The sequence below is a fragment of the Grampus griseus genome, assembly GCF_964374135.1.
Source record: "Grampus griseus genome assembly, chromosome: 1".
NCBI lineage: Eukaryota > Metazoa > Chordata > Mammalia > Artiodactyla > Delphinidae > Grampus > Grampus griseus.
The window spans coordinates 63,106,419-63,129,583 of NC_139017.1; the positions used below are offsets into that span (position 1 = coordinate 63,106,419).

The window sequence follows — 23,165 nt, forward strand, 5'->3', positions numbered from 1 at the left end:
AATGTACTAGTCTCCTTTTCTTTTACAGGGTTATTATGAGCATTATGTGAGGAGATAAATGTGAAAGGGCTTTGCAACCTATAAAGCTATCTCTACATGTTGGGTTTTTCAAATAATAATATGTTAATAACACTAATAATAAAAGCACCAGTAGGTAAGGGGAAGAGCTAAATATTTTGGTGGAGATTTGTCATTTTTATAATCTATGAATTATAGCAACAGACATCACGACCATATGTCTAAAACAAACATCAGGACCCATGATCTGACAGGTCAAAATGCATTTGTTGGGGCAGAACATTGTAAGTAGGAATTGCACCCCCCAAGTAAAAACCTTCAGATGTGTGGTCTCTGTACATGCAAATGACCATCTTTGATCCAGTGATCCTGGAAATCTACATTGCTGGTTATCAACTCATGATATTTTTCAATTCTGTTTCCAATGGCCAATAATAACAAAGGTAGTAGCGGAGTTTGGCCCCAGGTGTTCTAAGTTTGAATGTTGCTGTTTCCACTTGAGGACCAAGACCTACAAATCTCAGAAGCATTGCAGGGGTTAACAAATTGACATAGAGTTCTGGAAAAGTTGACCAGTGTAGTTTATTTCTGTTTCAAACGTGAAAATCACCCTCCCTAATATTGTGCTGGTAGGTAAAGGAAAGAACATTGAGCAAGACTGCAGCCCCTAGAAGAGTAACAAGCCTGCTGGAAATAATGGAATGTGCATATTGGCAATTAATTTCTGTTCATGAAACTCTCTGCTGCAGATGCATGGGAGTTCAGTATGAAGAATGAACAAGACTGCTTTTGTGTAAGATCCCTTAGCTGCTGGGACCTTGGGAGTGCCTTTTTTCCACAGGCCTTTTCATGAGGATTTTGCTCTTTATAACCTGTTATTAGGTTTCCGTTGGTGCTGCTGTCATTAATAGAATTTACATAGATCTTTCGGAATTTAAAAAGAAGTTTCAGATCAGCTTGGTGCTTTGTGACCACCTAGAGGGGTGGGATAGGGAGGGTGGGAGGGAGACGCAAGAGGGAGGGGATATGGGGTTATATGTATATGTGTAGCTGATTCACTTTGTTATACAGCAGAAACAAACACAACATTGTAAAGCAATTATACTCCAATAAAGATGTTTAAAAAAAAAAGCAGCTTCACATCAAAATATCTTGTTTTTTTACTTGTATTAATTTATTCACAATTATTTACTGCATTTGTTTTTGAATTTTATTTATTTTTTATACAGCAGGTTCTTATTAGTTGTCTATTTTATTAGTTGTCTATTTTATACATATTAGTGTATATATGTCAATTCCAATCTCCCAATTCATCCCACCACCACCCCCACTCCCAGCACTTTCCAAAATATCATGTTTCCTTGACAGTCCTCCCGTTGGTCTTTACAATAACATTTAAACATTTTTTTAATTTAATTTTTATTTTATATTGGAGTATAGTTGATTTACAATGTTGTGTTAGTGTCAGGTGTACAACAAAGGCAATAACTTTTTCTTTTTTTTTTTTTTTTTTTTTTTGCGGTACGCGGGCCTCTCACTGCTGTGGCCTCTCCCGTTGCGGAGCACAGGCTCCAGACGCGCAGGCTCCGCGGCATGCGGGATCTTCCCGGACCGGGGCATGAACCCGCGTCCCCTGCATCTGCAGGCGGACCCTCAACCACTGCGCCACCAGGGAAGCCCGGCAATAACTTTTTAAAAGTATTATTACACAAATAAAGAAATGGTGGCTTAATAGTGAAGTAATCCCCAAAGTAAAATTACTAGCACTCCAATCCTCCGCTTTCTTCAGACAGAAAAATCGAGAGTAAGATCCTGGGATGATTACATGCAGTGATGTACCTGATAACTCTTGTTTCAAATATTGATCTGGAAGAAGAAAGCAAAAATGAGAGAGAGAGAGAGAGAGAGAGACGGAGGGAGGGAGGGAGGGAGAGAGAGAGAGAGAAAGCGTGCATGCGTGTGCGTGTGTTTAAGTCTCTGGTGTTTCGCCCATCCTTTCAGCTAAGCGAGGGCCAGACCTGGACCGCGGAGGAGCCTAGCGAGGGCCCCCAAAAGTCTCGCAAACTCCGCCCCGGAAGGCCCGGCTCCTTTCCTGGAGGCCCCTTAACTCTAGTCCAGCGGCGCCACGCCCCTCAGCCCGTAGCTAGCTCTGCCTCCCCGCGGCCCCGCCCCTCCCGCGGCCCCCGCCCCTTCAGCGGCCCCAGCCCCTCCCCGCCTCCCCTTAACCTAGGGCACGACAGTGCGCCCGTCCCCCATGTTCCTCCGAGCGGGTACGGCCGGGATCTCTCCGCTTCGCCACACTCTCCGGCCTGTTCTGGTCGCCGCCATGAGCACTGGCACCTTCATCGTGTCTCAGCCGCTCAATTACCGCGGCGGGGCCCGCGTGGATCCGGTGGACGCCTCCGGCACCGAGAAGGCGTTAGAGCCAGCAACCGGTAACGGGACGGAGACCGGGCGGCAGGGCCGGGGCGGCGGGGCGGGGAACGAGGCGGAGACCGGGGTAGGGGCGAGGGTCGGGCGCGGATTGACTCTCCCCCGCCCCAGGGGTGAGCCTAGTCTACCTCCCTGAACCTTCATGTAGTGCATTCAGCAGACGTTTACTGAGCACAGGTAAGTGACAGTGTAGAGTATAAAGTTGTATGTGTAGGCAGCTAACGGTGCTGTGCAAACTCGAAAGCATGTGGACCGGACACGAAGGGGGTCGTAGGAAACTGGACAGGCTGGTGAGTTGCTCGATGGGGTCATGGGTAGTTTTACAACGGCCTGAACAGAGAGTCCACAAAGCCCCCGGTGGGTGAGGTGGAGTCTTCGTTAATTATTAAATTTTAAGGTTAGGACTGCAGTAATGTCTTCAACCGTGCACGTAGCAGAGGAGTTCTAGAAGGACGGGGTGAAAAGAAACACTTGTGCGAAAATGGAGGAACGCGCACAGAGGTTTCTAGTTAGCGTGAATGAGGACTTTGTTGCCGTCACCTAGTGTTAAAATATTTCCGAACGTGAACCAGAACTGGGAAAGGGAAAAAAAAATCCTGCTTTTATCCCGTGTTTAATGTGTGCCCAGCACTGTGCCAGGCCCTCAGTTTGCCCTGGGAGCTCCATAGATCACAAAGCAAATGAGGAACAGGTTTTTAGTTTTGGTTTTGCTTTGTGTTTGTTTTGCTGGGTGTTACGGAATATTTGTGAGGAGAGAAATGTAAATGTTTGTGCAAACCAAGTGGTATGTAGCCAGAGGGATAAAACTGGATTTCAAGAGACTGGAGAATTTACATTTGACCAATAACACCAAACCACAGAGCAGCGACTTGTCAGAGCAGGAAGGGGCCACAGACACCATCAGGCTCTTCTTTAGGTAGGAGGAAACAGCCTCTTGACCCCCACCGCCATAATGATACAAAAGAAAGAAAAATTGCTCTTTATTTTAATTGCCTACAGTGTGTGTGATCCTTAAGCACTGCCTTTACCAGTTGGCTACTTAAATTTGTAACAAATAGCAGGTTTGTGAAATCTCTGGAAAAAGCAGGAGTCCCAGGTGTTCTTGTGGGAGGGGAAAAGAAACTGCTGACTTGACATCTTAGAGAATACTTTTTAGTAGAGTCAGTCACAACCCTTGGGATTTGGGTCTAGAAAAACTGATCATTTCATATTTTGCCCAGGATAGGGAATAAGACTGAGATAAGAAAATGAGGGACTGTTTGTTTGTCTTTTCCCCATATTTGAGAAAAAATTTTTCTTGCTTTTAGGAATATCTTTTCTTGATATTCTGTTTATTAACCATATTCATCAAGTATCAGTATTATATGACTTGTATAGAACATAAAGCAGTGATTTAAAGTCAGAGTTCATAACACAGGAGACGGAGTACTTTGATTTTGTAAGACCTCTGGGATTCTCAAACATTGTTAAGGAGCATTGTGAAATAATTGATTGGAGGTTAATGTTAGTAAACCCAAATGTAAAATAGAGGAGGGCAGGGGTTCTTACCCTGAAGTTCATGGTGTGCTAGGCAAGGGACATGTTCTCTCTATAATTCTGTGATACAGTTCAGTAGATTTTTCTGGACAGAAGTCTGCAATTTTTATTAGATTCTTAAAAAGGTCAGCTGCTGGTATAAGGGTAGTCACTAAATCAAACCATACTTTAAAACAAGAAGAGGATCAATAAAAGGAAAATTGGATACACAATACTTTATTTAAAATGTGTGGCAACCAATTGAGATAACACTGACTTTCCCTGTATTTATAGGGCGAGTGATAGCTAGTTTCACGTGTTCAGGAGAAAAGGAAGTAAATTTAGCTGTTCAAGATGCAAAGGCTGCCTTTAAAATATGGAGTCAAAAATCTGGCATGGAACGTTGCCGAATCCTTTTGGAGGCTGCCAGGATAATAAGGGTATGTTTTAATTTAATGTCTTCCAGAAAAGTCCTCTTGCACTGTTCTGTGAGTTCTTTATGATGATTTGCAGTTAGACCTTGATGCGCTATTAGGTGATACCTTTTTGATGAATTAGGAAGACATTTCCATATGCTCACCTTGGTATGTACAACAAGCTTTCCATCAGTGATTTCATTCTGGTTCTTGGCTCCTTGTGACATCTCCCTCGGCAGGTTTTCTTTTCCGTCTTTTTTTTTTTTTTTTTTTTTTTTGCGGTACGCGGGCCTCTCACTGCTGTGGCCTCTCCCGTTGCGGACCACAGGCTCCGGACGCGCAGGCTCAGCGGCCATGGCTCACAGGCCCAGCTGCTCTGTGGCATGTGGGATCTTCCCGGACCGGGGCACGAACCCGTGTCCCCTGCATCGGCAGGTGGACTCTCAACCACTGCGCCACCAGGGAAGCCCTTCTTTTCCTTCTTTGTTGGAGTGACAATGTATCCTTTGTAGCTTGTCTCCTTTTCATTTTACTATGTATACTTGTTTCCTTTTTACTTTTTCCTCTGATGACTCTTAAGTTCACTTTTCGTTTTCAGGTTTATTTTCTACCTTAGCTGCCTGGAAGATTTCATAGATTCATCAGTGTTCCCCTCTTAAGAAATAAAGTTTAGCTTTTTACAGTCTTAAAGAGCAAAAGTACTAGATTGTCATTACAGAAAATTAGAAAATTCAGAGGATATACACCAAAATATAAGTCAAGGCTATCTCTCAGTGTAGGACTGTGATGATTTTCTTTTTTCCTCATCAGTGTGTTATTGTCAGAAACTGAGGGTCTAAGAGTTACCCTACTTGCAAGGTTATATGTGTATTCTGACAAGAGACATGAAGCTTTCTGGATTAGGGAAAGGGTTTGTTACAGCACCCAGATGCTGTACCCAGAGCAATACTTTAGCACTAGTTTTCTGAGTCCCAGTCCCCATGGGGTGATGCAGTGAGAGGCAGGTGTTAACCCTGTTGCATGCAGTGGTTGCACCACAGGAGAGGAACCCTAAAATTATGAGACTCAGCTTATATGGGGGCTGCACATCTGCCCATTCTCTTCTCTGGAGAGAGGTTACTCATTAAGCAGATCTCATAAGGGGAGAAGGTGTCATTAGGTTTACTACCCTGGAATAGAAGCAGATGTCTCCAGGAACAGGAAGTAGAGAGCTTTATATCTCCACATTGCTCCAGTGACCTCTATCTTTGGGAGACCCTATCTCTGCCTTCTAAGGCCTTTGTTTTTCAGTCAGCTTGCCAGTGTCCTTTGCTCAGAAAGCCTGGACCATGCAGTAGTGTCAAAATATTCCTGGAGAATTTTCTCCCAACAAGGTATTTTCTGCTATTAAAATTTATTTTTTATTTGATAGATTAAAAGTGTTAACTCAAAGCTGATAATTTATTATTCTGATTTGTCTCTCACGTTTTCCTTGTGCATAAGCATTTGGGCTGTAATATCTTCTTAAGAACTGGCTCCTTTATCATTATAAAATTACTTTTTAAATCCTGAATAATATCTAATTTCTTTTTTGCTCTGAAATGGACTATCTGATATTAATTTTCTTTTCCTTTAAACTCCCCATTCCATTTTCTTTAATATCTTATGTAATATTTTTACATATTACAGTCAAAAATGTATTACTATATTTCTCTAAAGCTCTTGTCTGATGATCATACCCTGGATCTGCCTTTACCCAAAACTATTCCGTAACTAAACAAATCCCACCTTCTGACCACAGCCTACAGTTATAGCTCTCAGTTGTTTCTCGTAGTGATTTTTCTAGTTAATCGTGATCTGCAGTTCTTTGCCCCTTCCATTTTTAAACTATGCACAATTATCTTTTATAAGATAAAAATATTTGATATTTTCCTACATTTTTAGCATTTCTAGCGCTTTTCATTCCTTTGGGTAGGCCCAAATTTCCATCTGTTACCATATTTTTTTTTCTGCTTGAAGAAATTTCTTTAGCATTTTTTATAGTGCAGGTTTGCTGGAGATGTTCTTTCAGGTTTTGTATGTCTGAAAGTCTTTATTTTGCTTTCCTTTTTAAAAGAATTCTAGGTAGATAATTCTAGGTTGACAGTTTTTTCTTTCAGTACTTTAAGGATGTTGCACCGCTGTAGTCTGGCTTGTGTTGTTTCAGAAGAGAAGTCTGCTTTCATTCTTATTTTTGTTCCTCTGTTTTTAATGTTTTTTCCCCCTTTGGCTCCTTTTAAGATTTTTCTTCTTAACACTAGTTTTAAGCAATTTCATTATATCTTCCTTTTTTTAAAATTTAATTTTATTTTTTTATGCAGCAGGTTCTTATTAGTTATCTATTTTATACATATTAGTGTATATATGTTAATCCCAGTCTCCCAGTTCATTCCACCACCCCCCGCTTGCCTGCTTGGTGTCCGTATGTTTGTTCTCTACATCTGTGTCTCTATTTCTGCCTTGCAGACTGGTTCATCTGTACCAATTTTCTAGATTCCACATATATGTGTTAATATATGATATTTATTTTTCTCTTTCTGACTTCATTCAGTATGACAGTCTACATCCATCCACATCTCTACAGTGACCCAATTTCATTCCTTTTTATGGCTGAGTAATATTCCACTGTATATATGTACTACATCTTCTTTATCCATTCATCTGTCGATGGGCATTTAGGTTGCTTCCATGACCTGGCTATTGTAAATAGTGCTGCAATGAACACTGGGGTGCATCATTATGGCTTTTGATGCAGTTTTCTTTATATTTCTTTTGTTTGGAGTTTATTGATCTTGAACCTGTACACTTACAGTTTAGTTAAATTTGAAGAAATATTGGCTATTATTTCTTCAGATATTTTTTTTCTGCCCCCTTTTATATCTCCTCTTCTTCAGAGCCTCCAATTACATATATGTTGGGCTGCTTCAAACTATTCTACAGTTCACTGATGCTCTGTTCATTTTTTCCACAGTTTTTTTCCTCTGTGTGTTTTATTTTGGGTAATTTCCATTGTTATGCCTAAAGTTCATCTATCTTTTCTTCTATAGTGTCTAATCTGCTATTAATCCCATCCAGTGTATTTTTCATCTCTAGAAGTTCAACATGAGTCTTTTTTGTCGTTGCTCCACATTGCTCCCTAACATACTCATGTTTTCCTCTGCCTTCTTGAGCACATGGAATATAGTTATAATAACATTTAATATCCCTGTCTACTAATTCTGTCATCTCTCAATTCTGGTTCTGTTTCTATTGATTGTTTTTTTTCCTCCTGGTTAGGCGTTATATAACATTCCTACATTTTGCATGTCTGGTAATTTATTACCAATAGACATTGTGAATTGTATGTTGTTGGATGTCGAATATTCTTGTACTTTAAAAAATATTAATGAACTTTGTTCTGGGACACAGTGAAGTTACTTGGAATCAATTTGATCCTTGCAAGGCTTGCTTCTGTGCTTTGTTAGGTATGACCAGAGAAGCTAATTTTGCCCCACTAGTGAATACCCTTTTGAATACCTAGCTTGATGCTCTGTGTATTAGTGAGGTTTTTCTCACTGTGGCTGGTGGGACCATGAACTATTCCTGGCTCTGTGTGAGTTTGGGGGATTTTTTTCACCTTTTTGGTTAGTTTTTTTCCTGGCCTTGGGTAGTGTCCTCACAACTGACCAGTTCTCAGATGAAGACTTAAGGGGGATCTCTGGGGTTCTCCTGTGCAGCTCTCTTCTGTCCCATACTCAGCCTGCAGACTGTAGCCATCACATACTCCCTGAACTCCCAACCTGTTTCCTCAACTCAGAGTATCTGTTGGGCCCCACCTAAGTTCCTCCTCCCTGCTCTGTGATGAACTCTTTCCAGGCAGTAGGCAAGAATACGTGTAGGGCTCACCTCATTTGTTTCCCTCTCTCAGGGATCACTGTCCTGAGCTGTCTGTCCAGTGTCTGAAAATTGTTGTTTCATGTATTTTACCTGGTCTTTTTAGTTGCTTAAGGTGGAAGCTAAATCTGGTCCCTGTAATTCCACCTTAGCTGGGAGCCCATTGACTCCTAGTGAAGTGAATGGTTTTTGGTATATTTATTGGTCTTATGTTTCCTTTTCACTTTGAATCTTTTGATGCTTTTTATCAGATTATAAAGATCTTAATGGTAGGCCCCAATCATTTCTTAGTTGGAGTGTTCTTATGAAAGTAGCTATCGTTTGGCTTTAAAAGGAGAGAGAAAATGTGTTTTAAAACTGTGATAACACATTTACATATAAAAAGATTGTGTATATAGATTATGCACTTGCCTTCAGTGACTGCTTTGCTCAGCTCTGCCTCTTAAAGCAAGCAGGGGCTCACGCTTGTCAAGGTTTAGTGGGCATGTCTTTGCTCAGGTGGTTCTCTTATAAAAGCTAAACACTGAGCTTGCTGGGGGGTTTGAAGTGAAGGAGAGAGGTGAGTCTCCTGCCCTTTGCTTCTTCTCTTTCATCCCAGAGGACCCCTGGTCAGGTCACATGTGAAGCAGGGTGGTGGAGAGGATGACAGGGGTAGATAGGAAGTACATGTTTCCCAAGAAATACTTAACAGCAGTACATTGTCATGGTGGACAGTTTTGTTTTGTGATGGCTCTTGTACTAGTAGGGGCAGGAAACTTATATTGTTTTCCCCTTCTCCCTCTGCTCTCCTTATTCTGGGAGGGTAAGCGAATACCGTTTCCCTGAAAGCAATATTAAGTGTCAGTAGAGATCCACTTGGACTCTTTGATAGTTTTCGTCAGGGACTTTTTTTGATGATCCTTGAAGGTATGTTAAAAGATCTCATAATGGCTTTTTATTTTATTTTTTAAATTTTTGGCTGCGTTGAGTCTGCATTGGTGTGCGCGGGCTTTCTCTAGTTGTGGCGAGCGGGGGCTACTCTTTGTTGCGGTGCATGGGCTTCTCATTGAGGTGGCTTCTCTTGTTGCAGAGCATGGACTCTAGGTGCGCGGGCTTCAGTAGCTATGGCACGTGGGCTCGGTAGTTGTCACTCATGGGCTTAGTTGCTCGGCGGCATGTGGGATCTTCCTGGACCAGGGCTCAAACCCATGTCCCCTGCATTGGCAGGCAGATTCTTAACCACTGAACCACCAGGGAAGTCCCTCATAATGGCTTTTTAGAAATAACCTTTTTTGTGAGGGTAGAGAATGCTGGAATAAGACAAGAAAAATCTCAGAAGGCCAGCCAATAACTTGAATTTTCTCTTTGAGTTCAAACCTTGAAACAGTCCTCAAAGCTAATTGCCTGTCCATTGTTTACCAAAAAAAATAATAATAATAATAATAAAACTTCCTTTCTTAATAAATATTCCAAGGCTTTTCAGCGATAGTCACAGATTACTTCCTGTCTGTCCACTCTTGTATTAATGTGGAAGACAACAGCATTTCACTTTTGCCAGTTTTATATTTCTTCATGTGTTTGATTCATCAGTGTATTCATGCTGATTAGTGAACCAGTACCTACTTCCTTTTTAGGGATTAGTTGCCCTGTTGCATTCTAGAAATGTAGTTTAAGTCACTTACGGTTGATCGTGCCTTTTGAAAATGTGTTTCATGTTGATCATACTCAACAGATCCAAGAAGGGGAATAACTTACCCCTAGTTAAAGAACTGTTACATCAGAACTGATGCTTGTTGTCCTTCTAGGTACCCTCTTTCCAGTATTCAGTAACTGGGAAACAAGTTAATTGTTAAAAAGTTGTTTTGGTGAGTATAGAATCAGAGAAAGAGAAGGTAAATTGCTGGTTTAAAAGACAGTTTATTTTAGACTGTGTTGAATGTAAACAAATTATCCTTTCTGAAGGAACATGTCTATTCAGTAATTGCAGAATTTATTTAGAAGTTACTAACTTCCTTTTTTATGCTTTTTGTTTTTTATTTTGTTTTTTCTTGGTTTTTTGGCTGTGAGGCATGTGGGATCTTAGCTCCCTGACCAGGGATCAAACCTGCACCCCCTGCATTGGAAGGCAAAATCTTAACCACTGGACCACCAGGGAAGTCCCACTAAGTGAGACTCCTTGAAGTGAGCTCCTTGAAGGCAGAGACTGGATCTATCCTTTTTTTCTTAGGCAGTCATTCCGCATTTGTTACTATCTCCACTTCACTTAGTTGTTGTTCTGGGGTTTTATCCTGTTCCTTCATCTGGAACATATTTCTCTGCCATCTCATTTTGTCTAACTTTCTGTGTTTGTGGTCTCTGTTCTGCAGGCTTCAGGGTTGTAGTTACTCTTGCTTCTGGTGTTGTCCCCTCGTGTAGGAGGCTGGTCTAGAGGCTTGTGCAGGCTTCCTGGTGGGAGGGACTGGTGCCTGCCCACTGGTGGGTGGATCTGGGCTTTGTCCCTCTGGTGGGCAGGGCCATGTCAAGGGGTGTGTTTCGAGGTTGTTGTGGGCTCAGGAAGACTTTAGGTAGCCTGTCTGCTGCTGCGTGGGGCTGTGTGCCCACCCTGTTGGTTGTTTGGCCTGAGGCATCCCAGCACTGGAGCCTATAGGCTCTTGGGTGGGGCCAGGTCTTGGTGTCGAAATGGCGGCCTACAGGAGAGTTCATGCCAATGAGCACTCCCCAGTACGTCTTCCACTAGTGTCCTTGTCCCCACAGTGAGCCACAGCCACCCTCCGCCTCCCCAGGAGACCCTCCAAGACCAGCAGGTAGGTCTGGCCCAGGCTCCTATGAAGTCTCGGCTTTTTCCCTGGGTCCTGGTGCGCATGAGACCTTGCGTCTGCCCTCCAAGAGTGGAGTTTCTATTTCTCCCAGTCCTGTGGAGTTCCTGCAATCAAGCCCTGCTGGTATTCAAAGCCAAGTGCTTTGGGGCTCCTCCTCCCGATGCCAGACCTCCAGGCTGAGGAGCCTGACATGGGGCTCAGAACTCTCACTCCTCTGGGAGAACCTCTGCCATATAATTATTTTCCAGTTTGTGGGTCTCCCACCTGGCGGGCGTGGGATTTGATTAGATTGCGAATGCCCCCCTTCTACCATCTTATTGTGGCTTCTTCTTTGTCTTTGGATGTAGCATATCTTTTTTTATCTTTTTTGGTAGGTTCCAGTCTTTTTTGTCAATGGTTATTCAGTAGTTAGTTGTGATTTTGGTGTTTTCATGAGAGGAGGTGAGCTCAAGTCCTTCTACTCTGCCATGTCTGGAATTCGACAAATATGGAATGAATGAATCAAAGCACTTTATACCTCTGGTCTTTGTAGAAACAGAACATGTCCAAATATCATTATCAAACTGTCCTTTTATGTATTTCATACTGATTTTCATATTCCTCCTTCCATCTTTTCTGAGATTTGTACTCAATCTTGATAGAGTTTGTGTTAATTAGATGCTTGTGTTAATTTCTGTTGCTATTTCATTTTGCTTCTGGTAAGCCTTACTGATTATCAGTTTTAATAAGATAATGCATCTTCTTGTCAATTATTTGATTCATCTTTTATGTATGTTTAGATTTTGACCACAATGTTTATTTTAAATTGGATCCATAATAGCAAATATCTATTTCTTACATATTCAATTTTTTGATCTCCTTTAGGGGCATTATTTAGCTTTTCTTTTTAGGTCTAATTTCCCAAACTTTTTCCTTCATCCCTGGACTCTCTTACCTCTAAGTTGTATAAACTACATCTGGAAACAGTATTAGAAAAGAGAATTGATGAGTACTAAGCATTAGAAAATAATTGTCTTGTGATTATCTTATGATTTTAACATGCTGCATTTCTTTGGGTGAATTAAAGCCGTGGGTATATAACCTTTTAAATGCCGATTGTGTGTTTGGCTGTTTTGTACAGTTTTCCTAAGTAAGGACTGTTTGCTCTTACTCTATACATGCAAACACATGCACATGTATCTATACATATTTATACAGATGTACATATATAATATTTATTTCTCAAAACATTCCTTTTCTAATTGATCTTGAAATGAGGTGTTGGTCTTGTATCTGTGACAGTTATTTGATGGGGAGAACAGGGTACTGTTTAGCAATAAGTTTTATTTCTCTTCCAAATGTCCCATTGACATTCCTTCTGTTTTCATTGAAAGTGAAAGCTGTTTCTATTTTTAAAAGTTGGGCAATGTATTCTGGTTTGGCTGTTGAATGTGTTGAGGTGTATGGTAATTTGTCTTAAATCTGGTCTTCTGTTTCACCCAAAGGATCGGAAGGATGAAATCGCCACTGTGGAGACCATCAACAACGGCAAGTCCATCTTTGAGGCCCGCTGGGACATTGACACTTCCTGGCAGTGCCTGGAGTACTATGCAGGCTTAGCGGGATCCATGGCCGGTAAGCCTTCACCTGGCTTTCTGTGACCAGCTGACAAGGAGGCAGGAGAGCAGAGCCTGGGGGGTCAGGGTACAGATTTTGGAATTAAGACAGGCCTGGGTTAAAATCCTGGGCTTATCACTCTCTACTTCGGTGACACTGAGAACTACTTTATCTTTCTTTATTTAAACTGGAGATGGTAATCTCCATCTTCTTGGTTATTATAAGGATTAAATGAGATGTGTATGTAAAGCACCTAGCCTCATACCTGAGCTGTAGAACAGGTTGTGGAAAAACCAGTTCTTGCAAGAGTCAGTAAGTACATCATATTTATTAGTTTTACCTACTTAGCAGAAAATTTTCTTTGTCTAGGAAGTGTACAAAGAAACAGTTTACAGTTTACGTGTCAGCTGGTTTAGCAGGGCCCATGAGGGCTGTGGGGAGCCGGAAGTCTGAGGTTTCAGGGTCCTCAGACTCTTCAGCTGCTGAGTCTTTCCCCATTTCTGTTTCATTTCATCTAAGTTATGTAGTGGATGCTTGGTTAATTTTTAGAGGGTTATATTGAGTTGAACGAACATGGTTTTGAAGGATAGAAAGGACTATTTACGTGAAGAGAACATGCAGAAGCAGTGTAAGAATGACTAGAATGAACAAAAGAACAGAGGTGTTGTGAGCCCAGTGGCTGGGGCCTGGGAGGGGGCTGGTCTGACAAGTCCAGAGTGAGTCCAGGTGCTGGTGGAGTCTTGGGACAAGCGGTACTGCACTCTTCTCTACCCTCTTTTTCCCCTTAGGCGAACACATCCAGCTCCCCGGCGGATCCTTTGGTTACACCAGAAGGGAACCACTAGGGGTGTGTGTCGGAATAGGAGCGTGGAACTACCCCTTTCAGATCGCCTGCTGGAAGTCGGCTCCAGCTCTGGCTTGTGGTAAGAATGAATTATTCCTCTACATGTGAGCCACCCTTTCTCCCAGGACACGGTTTCACCCCTGCCCTACCCCTTAGGGAGCTTTGAGGTTATACACACAGACCGTGTCTACATTATTCCCATTTTTATTTAATTTATTTTTGTTTATGGGAAGGAAGAAAGTTAATTTTGGTCTTGGAGGTCTTCCTTTTTTAAACTGTCAAATGAATTAGATTTGTGCTACTTGTAAGTTCTCTTCCTTTATGGACAAGAATTCTGGGCATGAATTTCTGTGTAGGGGGTAGCACTTAGGAGTTTTGACTTCATTTAGGAAGCAGAAGATAAACTTCCTCCTTCATTTGTGTCTTAAGAGAAGTGATAAACAAGGCTTCCATCAGAGAAGCTTTGGCTGATTAACAAAAAGTTTTCTCATGCTATTTAAAGAGAAGAATCTGTCGGAAAAGAAGACATTGTACCTTAGAAAAACTGTCAGGTTAAAAAAGCTTTACTATTAGGACACTCTATTGAAATGCAGCTTTTTTCTTTTTGCTGCTTCACGTTCTTTTTGCACATTTCTCTGTGATAGAGGAGAAATAGAATTAAGTTACTAGCTTTGGGTACTTGCATCAAATTAATTAACCTTTCTGGTCTTCAGTTTCAACTCTTATAAAATGGGTCTGATCATACCTACTTCTTACTACTGTTGCAAATGTTGAGATTAATATATGCAAAAAGGCCTAGATATGCAAGTGTAAGGTATTATTGGCTGAGACACTGCAAGTGTGTGGCTTGGGGTCTGTTTAATGAGAGAAACCAAAGTGGGAAGAGCAAGCTATATTTACTTATTAATAACATTTTTGACCTAACATTTGATGGGGAACAGGAAACAATTGGAGGGGCTTCCCTGGTGGTGCAGTGATTAAGAATCCAACTGCCAATGCAGGGGGGACACAGGTTTGAGCTCTGGTCCTGGAAGATCCCACAGGCCACAGAGCAACTAAGACCGTGTGCCACAGGTACTGAACCTGTGCGCCTAGAGCCCGTGCTCCGCAACAAAAGCCACCGCAATGAGAAGCCTGCACACTGCAACAAAGAGTAGCCGCCGCTCACTGCAACTAGAAAAAGCCTGCATGCAGCAACGAAGACCCAACACAGCCAAAAATTAATTAATTAATTAAAATTTTAAAAAAGGAAACAATTGGAGTTGTTCTTGATGTGTCTTCTTGTCCTGTCTTCAAAGGATCCTGTCTTAAAAGTCTTCCTGTGTTTGTGTCTCGGTAATGCAGGTAACGCCATGGTCTTTAAGCCTTCTCCCTTCACACCTGTGTCCACACTGCTGCTGGCTGAAATCTATACTGAGGCCGGCGTGCCTCCTGGGCTCTTCAACGTGGTGCAAGGAGGGGCTGCCACAGGCCAGTTTCTGTGTCAGCATCGCGATGTGGCCAAAGTCTCCTTCACTGGAAGTGTGCCCACTGGCTCAAAGGTAAAGACAAGACCAGTATAGGAGAACATAAATGGCATGTAGATCCGGCTGTGTCAAGCCTCCCCAGAATATATGTTGGAGGCTTATCCTCTGATTTTACCCAGCTTGTATTGGCAGGGAGTCTGTAGGTATTATTGGGCAGAGGTCTGAAGTGTGCTTTAAAAGTATGAAGGATAATTAGAACAGCCCACTTGTGTTAGGCTCATTGGGGATGGGAGTCATCTTCTCCTGCCTGTGTCTGAGAGGGCAGGCCCTGAGCTGTCACTTGTATTGTTTGGTGACTTACCTCATCTATAGCAGCCACCTCGGAAGAAAGGGTATTTTCTCAGTTTATTTCAGATTCATTGTTTTGACCTTAGTTTGTGCTCTGAACTGTGTCCGCCTTGAACATAGTAACAGTAATACAAAAGAGTTTCTGCCCATGACAGTCAGGGGAATTGATAGTATTTTTTAAATGAACTCCCTATTCAGACTATCAAGTGCAATTCTGAGGATTCTCTTCAGTGTTCTGGAAAAGAATATTTCAAGTAGACAGAGTACAAAGTATACTAAGAACAAGGCTGCAGGTCATGCATAGTTCAAGATGACTTTGGAGGGTCAGGATCTTGTTAACGTAGCATGTAATCTCATTGGTGTTAGACTTCTGAATGCTTTTGTTCTTGTTCTGTAAGATCATGGAGATGTCAGCTAAAGGAATTAAACCTGTTACCTTGGAACTTGGAGGCAAGTCTCCACTGATCATCTTCTCAGATTGTGATATGAAGAATGCTGTGAAGGGGGCACTGATGGCCAACTTCCTCACGCAAGGCGAGGTGTGTACCTGACCCTGGAAGAGGTTTAATAAGAATCTCGACCCCTTCATCTCACAGCGTGTTTTCTTTTTCTTTTTTTTTTTGCGGTACGTGGGCCTCCCACTTTTTTTTTTTTTTTGCGGTACGCGGGCCTTTCACTGTTGAGGCTTCTCCCGTTGCGGAGCACAGGCTCCGGACGCGCAGGCTCAGCGGCCATGGCTCACGGGCCCAGCCGCTCTGGGGCATGTGGGATCCTCCCGGACCGGGACACGAACCCGTGTTCCCTGCATCAGCAGGCGGACTCTCAACCACTGCGCCACCAGGGAAGCCCTCAAAACGTGTTTTAAAGCTTATTTTGAAATAATTTCAGACTTACAGAAAAGTTGCACAAATAGTACAAAGAATTCCAATCTATCTTTGAACCAGGTCCCTCAGTGTTAACATTTTATCACATTTACCATTCTGTTGGTATGTCTATACCTACATATGCATATTATTACTGTTTTTTTTCTGATCTGTTTGAAAGTTGCAGACAGAAGATCCCTAACCTCTACATTCCTATGTGTATTTCCTAAAAACAAGTGCATTCTTTTAAATAAGTACAAAATACTTAGTAAAATATATAACTTGATATTAATGTAGTACTGTTACTCAGTCTATAGCCCTTATTCAGATTTCTCCATTTGTTTGACTAATGTCCTTTTAGAAACAATTTTTTTTTTTGCTGATCCAAGATCTAATCCAGGAAGATGCATTGCATTTACTTGTTGTGTCTCTTTACTCTCACTTAATCTGGAACAGTTTTGAAGTCATTCTTATCTTTCAGGACCTTGACATTTGTGAAGAATACAGGCCATTTATTTTGTGGAATGTCCCTCATTTTGGGTCTGTCTAGGTTTTGTCTGTTTTTTTTTTTTAATTGGATTCAGGTTATGCATTTTTGGCAAAACACCACAAAAAAAGATGTTTTATATTTCACAGTGGTGTTGCTGACTTTGATCACTTGCTTCAAGTGGGTCTTTACTGTAAAGTTACTGTTTTTTCCTTTGTGGTTAATAAGTATATTGTAGGAGATAAAGGGAGACTATCTTGTTCCTTATCAAACTTTGACCTACTAGTGTTAGCACCCTTTGTTGATGTTTGCTGGAAACATTTTTTTCTGGTGGTCACCAAGAAAAATTGGTGTATTTCCAATTCTGTTACTCCTTCTACATTTATATAGTTCACTGTCTATTACAAGAAAGAACCTTTTTCCCTTTTCCCTAGTTTGTTTTTCATTCATTATATCAGCATGCACCAATGGATTCTTATTTCATTCTGCAAGTTATAACCCATTACTAGTATTATTTATTTTGATGCTCAAATAATTGCAGATTCAGATAGTGGGAGCCTCTTTCTGTGACTTTTTGATATGTTCTCATTATTCTTTGAACACTTCTTTACTTCCTGGCACAGCAAGGCGTTCTAGACACGTCTTGTGCTTTCTCTGGTGGAGCTCTGTAATGAGCCATTTCGCTAAGGAGGCTTGGTTCCATTTAGTGGTAGATGGTATTTAGAAACCAAGATCTGGGTGCCAGCTGTACTCGTTTCTACTGGAGTATCATTGCTCATATGTCTTCTCAGAGGCCAGAGCCAGGAAATATATATTCGGCATATGTGTATGTATGTATACACACATCTATTTATGTATCCATCTATATTAATAACTACAAGTTTATACAGATATTTCCAGTCATTCCAAAACTGCAAGGTTTATTTTAGCCTCCTCCCTTTCATATTTATAATTTCCTTCTCTGACAGTGAGACATTTAGCTTCCATTACTCACAATATATGTAATTACTCTGTCCTACAATATGTTTATAATAGTTTCAGATTTGTGAAAGTACACTACTGTGAAAAATAAACCTTCTAACTAGAGTGCAACATTTTTTTTTTACAGCTCTTTTTGTCTTTAGCCTGGGGTACAGTTAAAATTCTGTGTTCAGAAGTTAATGAGTCAGTTCTTCCTTCACCACCCCCTTCAGTATGGTTATGATATTCATTTTAAATAATGAGTTTATTCATTTCTGTTTTTATTTCATTTGGGGTTTATTTTCACCCATCCTTGCTTTAGGCGAAATACTAACATGGTTCTAAATGTCAGAATTTTACCAAAAAAGGAAACAAATGGCACTCCTCCTATCCCTTCTACTCATTCCCGTTCCCTCCTGCTTCCATCCCTATCCAACCAAACCTGTTTCTCATTTTTCCTTCCTATTTCTTTTTACACAAATGACCAGGTACTTGTATATTTCTTATTTTCTCTTCTTTCCTCAACACAAAAGATAGCAGAATTACTGTTTTGCTTTTTTCACTTGGAAATCACTTCATTTCATAGAAATCTTCTTTCTTCTTTATAGCTGTGTATTATAATTCCTTGTATAGCTGTTAGTTTATTCAACTACTGTCTTTTGGATGGGATTTAGTTTCCAGTATTTTGTGATTACAAACAGTTCTGCAGTGAATAACCTCGTGCACGTGTGTGTTCACATTGTTGGAGATATATTTTCAGAGTAAATTCCTAGAAGTGGTAAATGTAATTTTTTGTGCCTATTTTTTTGTGGTAAAATATATATAATATAAAATTGACCGTGTTAATCATTTTTGAGTGTACAGTCCAGTGGCATTAAGTACATTCACACTGTTATGCAGCCATCACCACCATCCACCTCTAGAACTCTTTTCATCTTATAGGACTGAAACTCTACACATTAAACAATAACTTCATATATCCTTTTCTTCCCAGTCCCCGGTAACCACTATTCTACTTTCTATCTATATGGATTTGACTATTCTAGGTATCTCATGTAAGTGGAATCAAACAGTATTAGTCCTTTTGTGTCTGGCTTATTTCACTTAACTTAAGGTCTTTAAGGTTCATCTATGTTGTAGCATGTGTCAGATTTTTCTTCCTTTACAAGATTGCATAATATCCCGTTGTATATGTATGCCACATTTTCCTTATCCATTCATCTACCGGTGGACATTTAGGTTACTGCTACCTTTGGCTATTGTGACTGGTGCTGCTGTGAACACTGATGTGCAAATATCTATTCAAGTCCCCGCTTTCACTTTCACTATATACCCAGAAGTGGAATTTCTAGATCATATAGTAATTCTGTGTTGAATTTTTCAAGGAATTGCCATACTGTTTTCTACAGCAGCTGCACCATTTTACGTTCTCACCAACAATGCACAAAGGCTCTAATTTCTCCACATCCTTGCCAATACTTGTTATTTTCTGGTTTTTTTGGTCGCAGCCATCAGAGTAGATGTGAAGTAGTATCTCACTGTAGGTTTTTATTTATATTTCCCTTATGATTAGTGATGTTGAGTGCATATATAATTTTGTAAGATAGTGCCATATTCCCCTCCAAATGGGTTGGACCAACTTGCATTCCTACCAACAATATATGTGTGCCTATTTCCTCACGAGGTAAGGGGTGATACTTCATTGTAGTTTTAATATCAATTATCTAATTATGAACGAGATTGAACATCTTTTCTAGGCTTAAGGACCATTTATATGTGTGTGTGTGAATTGTGCATAACTTTTATCCAATTTTATATTGAACATCTAGTCATTTCCTTCAATTCTTTTTGTAGAGATTTTTTTCTTATTCACACATAGTGAAGTTCACTTTTTTTCTTTTTGGCCGTGCTGCAACACTTGCAGGATCTCAGTTCCCCAACCAGGGATCAAACCCGGGTCCTTGGCAGTGCAAGCGCCAAGTCCTAACCACTGGGCTGCCAGAAAATTCCCAAGTTCACTTTTTTTGGTGTGTTATACTATTAGTTTTGATTTTCCCTCAGTTTTTATAAGTTATTTAAATATTGGTGATAGTACCCTTTATCTGTGATGTACGTTGTAAATGTTTTCTTCCAGTTTGTTGTCTTGGCTTTGTTTAGGATGTTTTTGCCATGCAAAAGATTATTGATTTTATGTAGTCAAATTTATCATTTTTTTCTTTCATTACACCTAGATTTTGAGTACTAGTTAGAAAACCTTTTCCTGCACCTAGGTTATAGTAGAATTCACCTATATTTTCTCTTGGTAATTGGTTTTTTATTCTATATTTAGATTCCTTATACATTTGGGGTTTACTCCTGTGTACAGTATGAGATTGTATCTTTTTTCCCACATGGGTAACCAGTGGAACCATTTGTTACTAATTCATCTTTACTCTAGTGGTTTTAGATTCCACCTTTATCGTAAACTAAATTTCCTTGAGTGCTTGGATCTATTTTTGGACTTTCTTTTCTGTTCTACTGTTCTGATATCATTTGAGTAGTATTTATGTTCATGTCTGTGGGAGGGTCTAAATAGTCATTACTTGTGTGTGTGTTTTTTTTTTAAACTTTGGTCGCGTTGGGTCTTTGGCACTGCGTGCGGGCTTTCTCTAGTTGCAGCGAGCAGGGGCTACTCTTCATAGCGCTGTGTGGGCTTCTCATTGTGGTGGCTTCTCTTGTTGCGAAGCACGGGCTCTAGGCGCACAGGCTTCAGTAGTTGTGGCACGCAGGCTCAGTAGTTGTGGCTCGCAGGCTCTGGAGTGCAGGCTCACTAGTTGTGACGCATGGGCTTAGTTGCTCTGTGGCATGTGGGAGCTTCCTGGACCAGGGATCGAACCCATGTCCCCTGCATTGGCAGGGGGATTCTTAACCACTGCACCACCAGGGAAGTCCCATTACTTGTGTTTTTAGAGACAAACATTGACTCTGAACCGCCCTAGGTTTTTATTAGACTGAAGGCCTCAGTTCTTGATCTATTTTTACTCTTCAGTCCCTTCCACTCTTACTTCCTGCTCTCAAAATATACAGCCAAATTGAGGATCTGAGATGAAGAAACAGAAGTCCTATGGGTCATGTGGATCTGTTCATTGCTTTAATGAAATTTATACAAAAACAAAGGCAGAGAGTTTGTGTGTGAGGTACTATGTCCACAATTACACGTGTGATCCTATTCAGTATGGTGATAATTTTTAGAAGTGGAACTAACCTTTAAAGAAAGTATACTGTCTCTTTTAAATTTAAAGCTGTTGAACATTTTATCCTTTTCCTTTTTTTCCCCCTCATCTACATATAAATTTTTATGTGTCTGTCCTTTAGGTTTGTTGTAATGGTACAAGGGTATTTGTGCAAAAGGAAATTCTTGATCAATTTTCAGAGGAAGTGGTGAAACAGACCCAAAGGATAAAAATTGGAGATCCCCTTCTGGAAGATACAAGGATGGGTCCCCTGATCAACCGACCACATCTGGAGCGAGTCCTTGGGTTTGTTAAAGTGGCAAAGGAGCAGGTGAGAAATAAGTGGAGGTGAGATGAGAGGAGGGGGAGGGGTAGTTACTCCTAGGTTACTTGCTCTATGCTTCTTTCCTATGGTCATATCCATTTGGGAGCTGTATTCTGCATTGTACTTGCAGTGGAGTGACTAAGTATGCATTCGTTCAGGACACAAGTGGCATTTCGGGAATGCATACTGGGGTTTTATGTTTAACATAAAATATGCGTTCTTTTTTGGCAGGGTGCTAAAGTATTATGTGGTGGAGACCTCTACGTACCTGAAGATCCCAAATTAAAGGATGGGTATTACATGAGACCTTGTGTGTTAAGTATGTCCTCTTCTTGTTTGCTTTTAAACAGTTTGAATTAAATGTCAGATAGACAAGAATATTTTTAAACTGTGTATATGGTATAAGGCAAGTGTTGGCAAACTGTGTGTCCCTGCTACTCAGATTTAAGGAGTAGAAGTTCTCCCTTACCTTGGAAGCCTCATGTGTGCCCCTTCTCTTCTTGGACAATGATATCAGTTACATGGGACTTAACTGGGTGTACAGCTGTTGTTCTAGAATCAAGGCACTCCAAAAAAATGAAAGGGCATGTTTGTTAAAAATTCAGTAATGAATTTCTTTTCTCAAGAAAGTTGGTAAAGAATGTGCTTTTCTTTGAACTTTAGGTCATCAATATAATAAAACCAATTTGTTGGACAATATATTAATATTTTCAAAAATTATATGATATAATAATTTTAGCACTTCCTTTCAATCTGAAAAATCTCCTGGTTTGGACAGTCAAGTATGTGGTCATCCTACTGTCCTCACACCCATCTCCTTCTCTTCTACTGGAGGTGACACTGTTCTAGATGTTGTTGTTGTCATTTACTTTTCTCTGTCATTTTATATTGTATCTCCTATGGAAATATTGCTAGTTTCCTTGACTTTAAAAACCTATATATAGATGGAATTATCTTGTATAATTCCTTACACCTTATCCTGAAGATAGATTCAGCTGATTTTTGTCCCTGAGGTTGATAGTGGTGTCACACTTTTCAACCCTTGATATTTGGTGCAGTTTAACCTTTTAGGTCTTGCTAAAAAGCTAAAGATCTGCTGAGGTTTAAGGGCTGTGAATTTAGCATCCATGCCATGGATTAGCTTGTAGCTATTAAGGAAGAGGGAAAACTTACTATATGTTTTTACATAGAAAATACAGGTTAAACAGTAGTGTATATGGCATTATCCCAAATCTATTAAAAATCAAATATGTGCATGGGAAAAAGAAGGAACAGAGAATATGCATCATATTTTTTTTAAAAGGAATCAGGTTTTTTGTTTTTGTTTTTAAATAAATTCATTTTATTTATTTATTTTTGGCTGTGTTGGGTCTTCGTTGCTGCACATGCGCTTTCTCTAGTTGTGGTGAGTGGGGGATACTCTTCGTTGTGGTGTGTGGTCTTCTCGTTGCACTGGCTTCTCTTGTTGTGGAGCATGGGCTCTAGGGGCATGGGCTTCAGTAGTTGTGGCGCGGGGGCTCAGTAGTTGTGGCTCACGGGCTCTAGAGCACAGGCTCAGTAGTTGTGGTGCACAGGCTTAGTTGCTCCGTGGCCTGTGGGATCTTCCCAGACCAGGGCTCGAACCCGTGTCCCCTGCATTGGCAGGCAGATTCTTAACCACTGTGCCACCAGGGACGTCTGCATCATAATATTGATAGTGGATTTCTCTAGATGCTGAGATTAAAGGTGATTTTTTATTATACTTTGTGCATTTCTGAATATTACAGATTTTTCTACAGAGAACATGTATTTTACAATTAGGAAAAAAAATGTTTTTAAACAAACTGTGAACCTATGCAAAGGACAGGGAGCTAACTACCTTAACTTCATTCTAGTGATTCTGAAAGCCTTGTTTGTCATCTACAGTGTCAGTATCACTTGGAAAACTTGTTAAAAATGCAGATTTCTCATCCCTGCCCTAGACCCCCAAATGTCACTTTCAGGGCCCAGGACC

At 40.7% G+C, this 23,165-nt stretch overlaps 1 protein-coding gene across 1 annotated transcript in view; it reads left to right on the forward strand.

Annotated features, from left to right (window-relative positions):
- Positions 1 to 2,254: 2,254 nt before the first annotated feature.
- Positions 2,255 to 23,165, forward strand: part of ALDH9A1 (aldehyde dehydrogenase 9 family member A1) — a 28,534-nt gene continuing 7,623 nt past the window's right edge. Inside the window, exons 1-8 of the mRNA XM_082656918.1 lie at positions 2,255 to 2,453; positions 4,261 to 4,406; positions 12,556 to 12,685; positions 13,456 to 13,590; positions 14,856 to 15,052; positions 15,724 to 15,864; positions 20,990 to 21,178; positions 21,404 to 21,491. Coding sequence (XP_082513044.1) covers positions 2,273 to 2,453; positions 4,261 to 4,406; positions 12,556 to 12,685; positions 13,456 to 13,590; positions 14,856 to 15,052; positions 15,724 to 15,864; positions 20,990 to 21,178; positions 21,404 to 21,491 — 1,207 coding nt within the window. The 5' untranslated portion in view covers positions 2,255 to 2,272. The remainder of the gene's footprint in view (positions 2,454 to 4,260; positions 4,407 to 12,555; positions 12,686 to 13,455; positions 13,591 to 14,855; positions 15,053 to 15,723; positions 15,865 to 20,989; positions 21,179 to 21,403; positions 21,492 to 23,165) is intronic.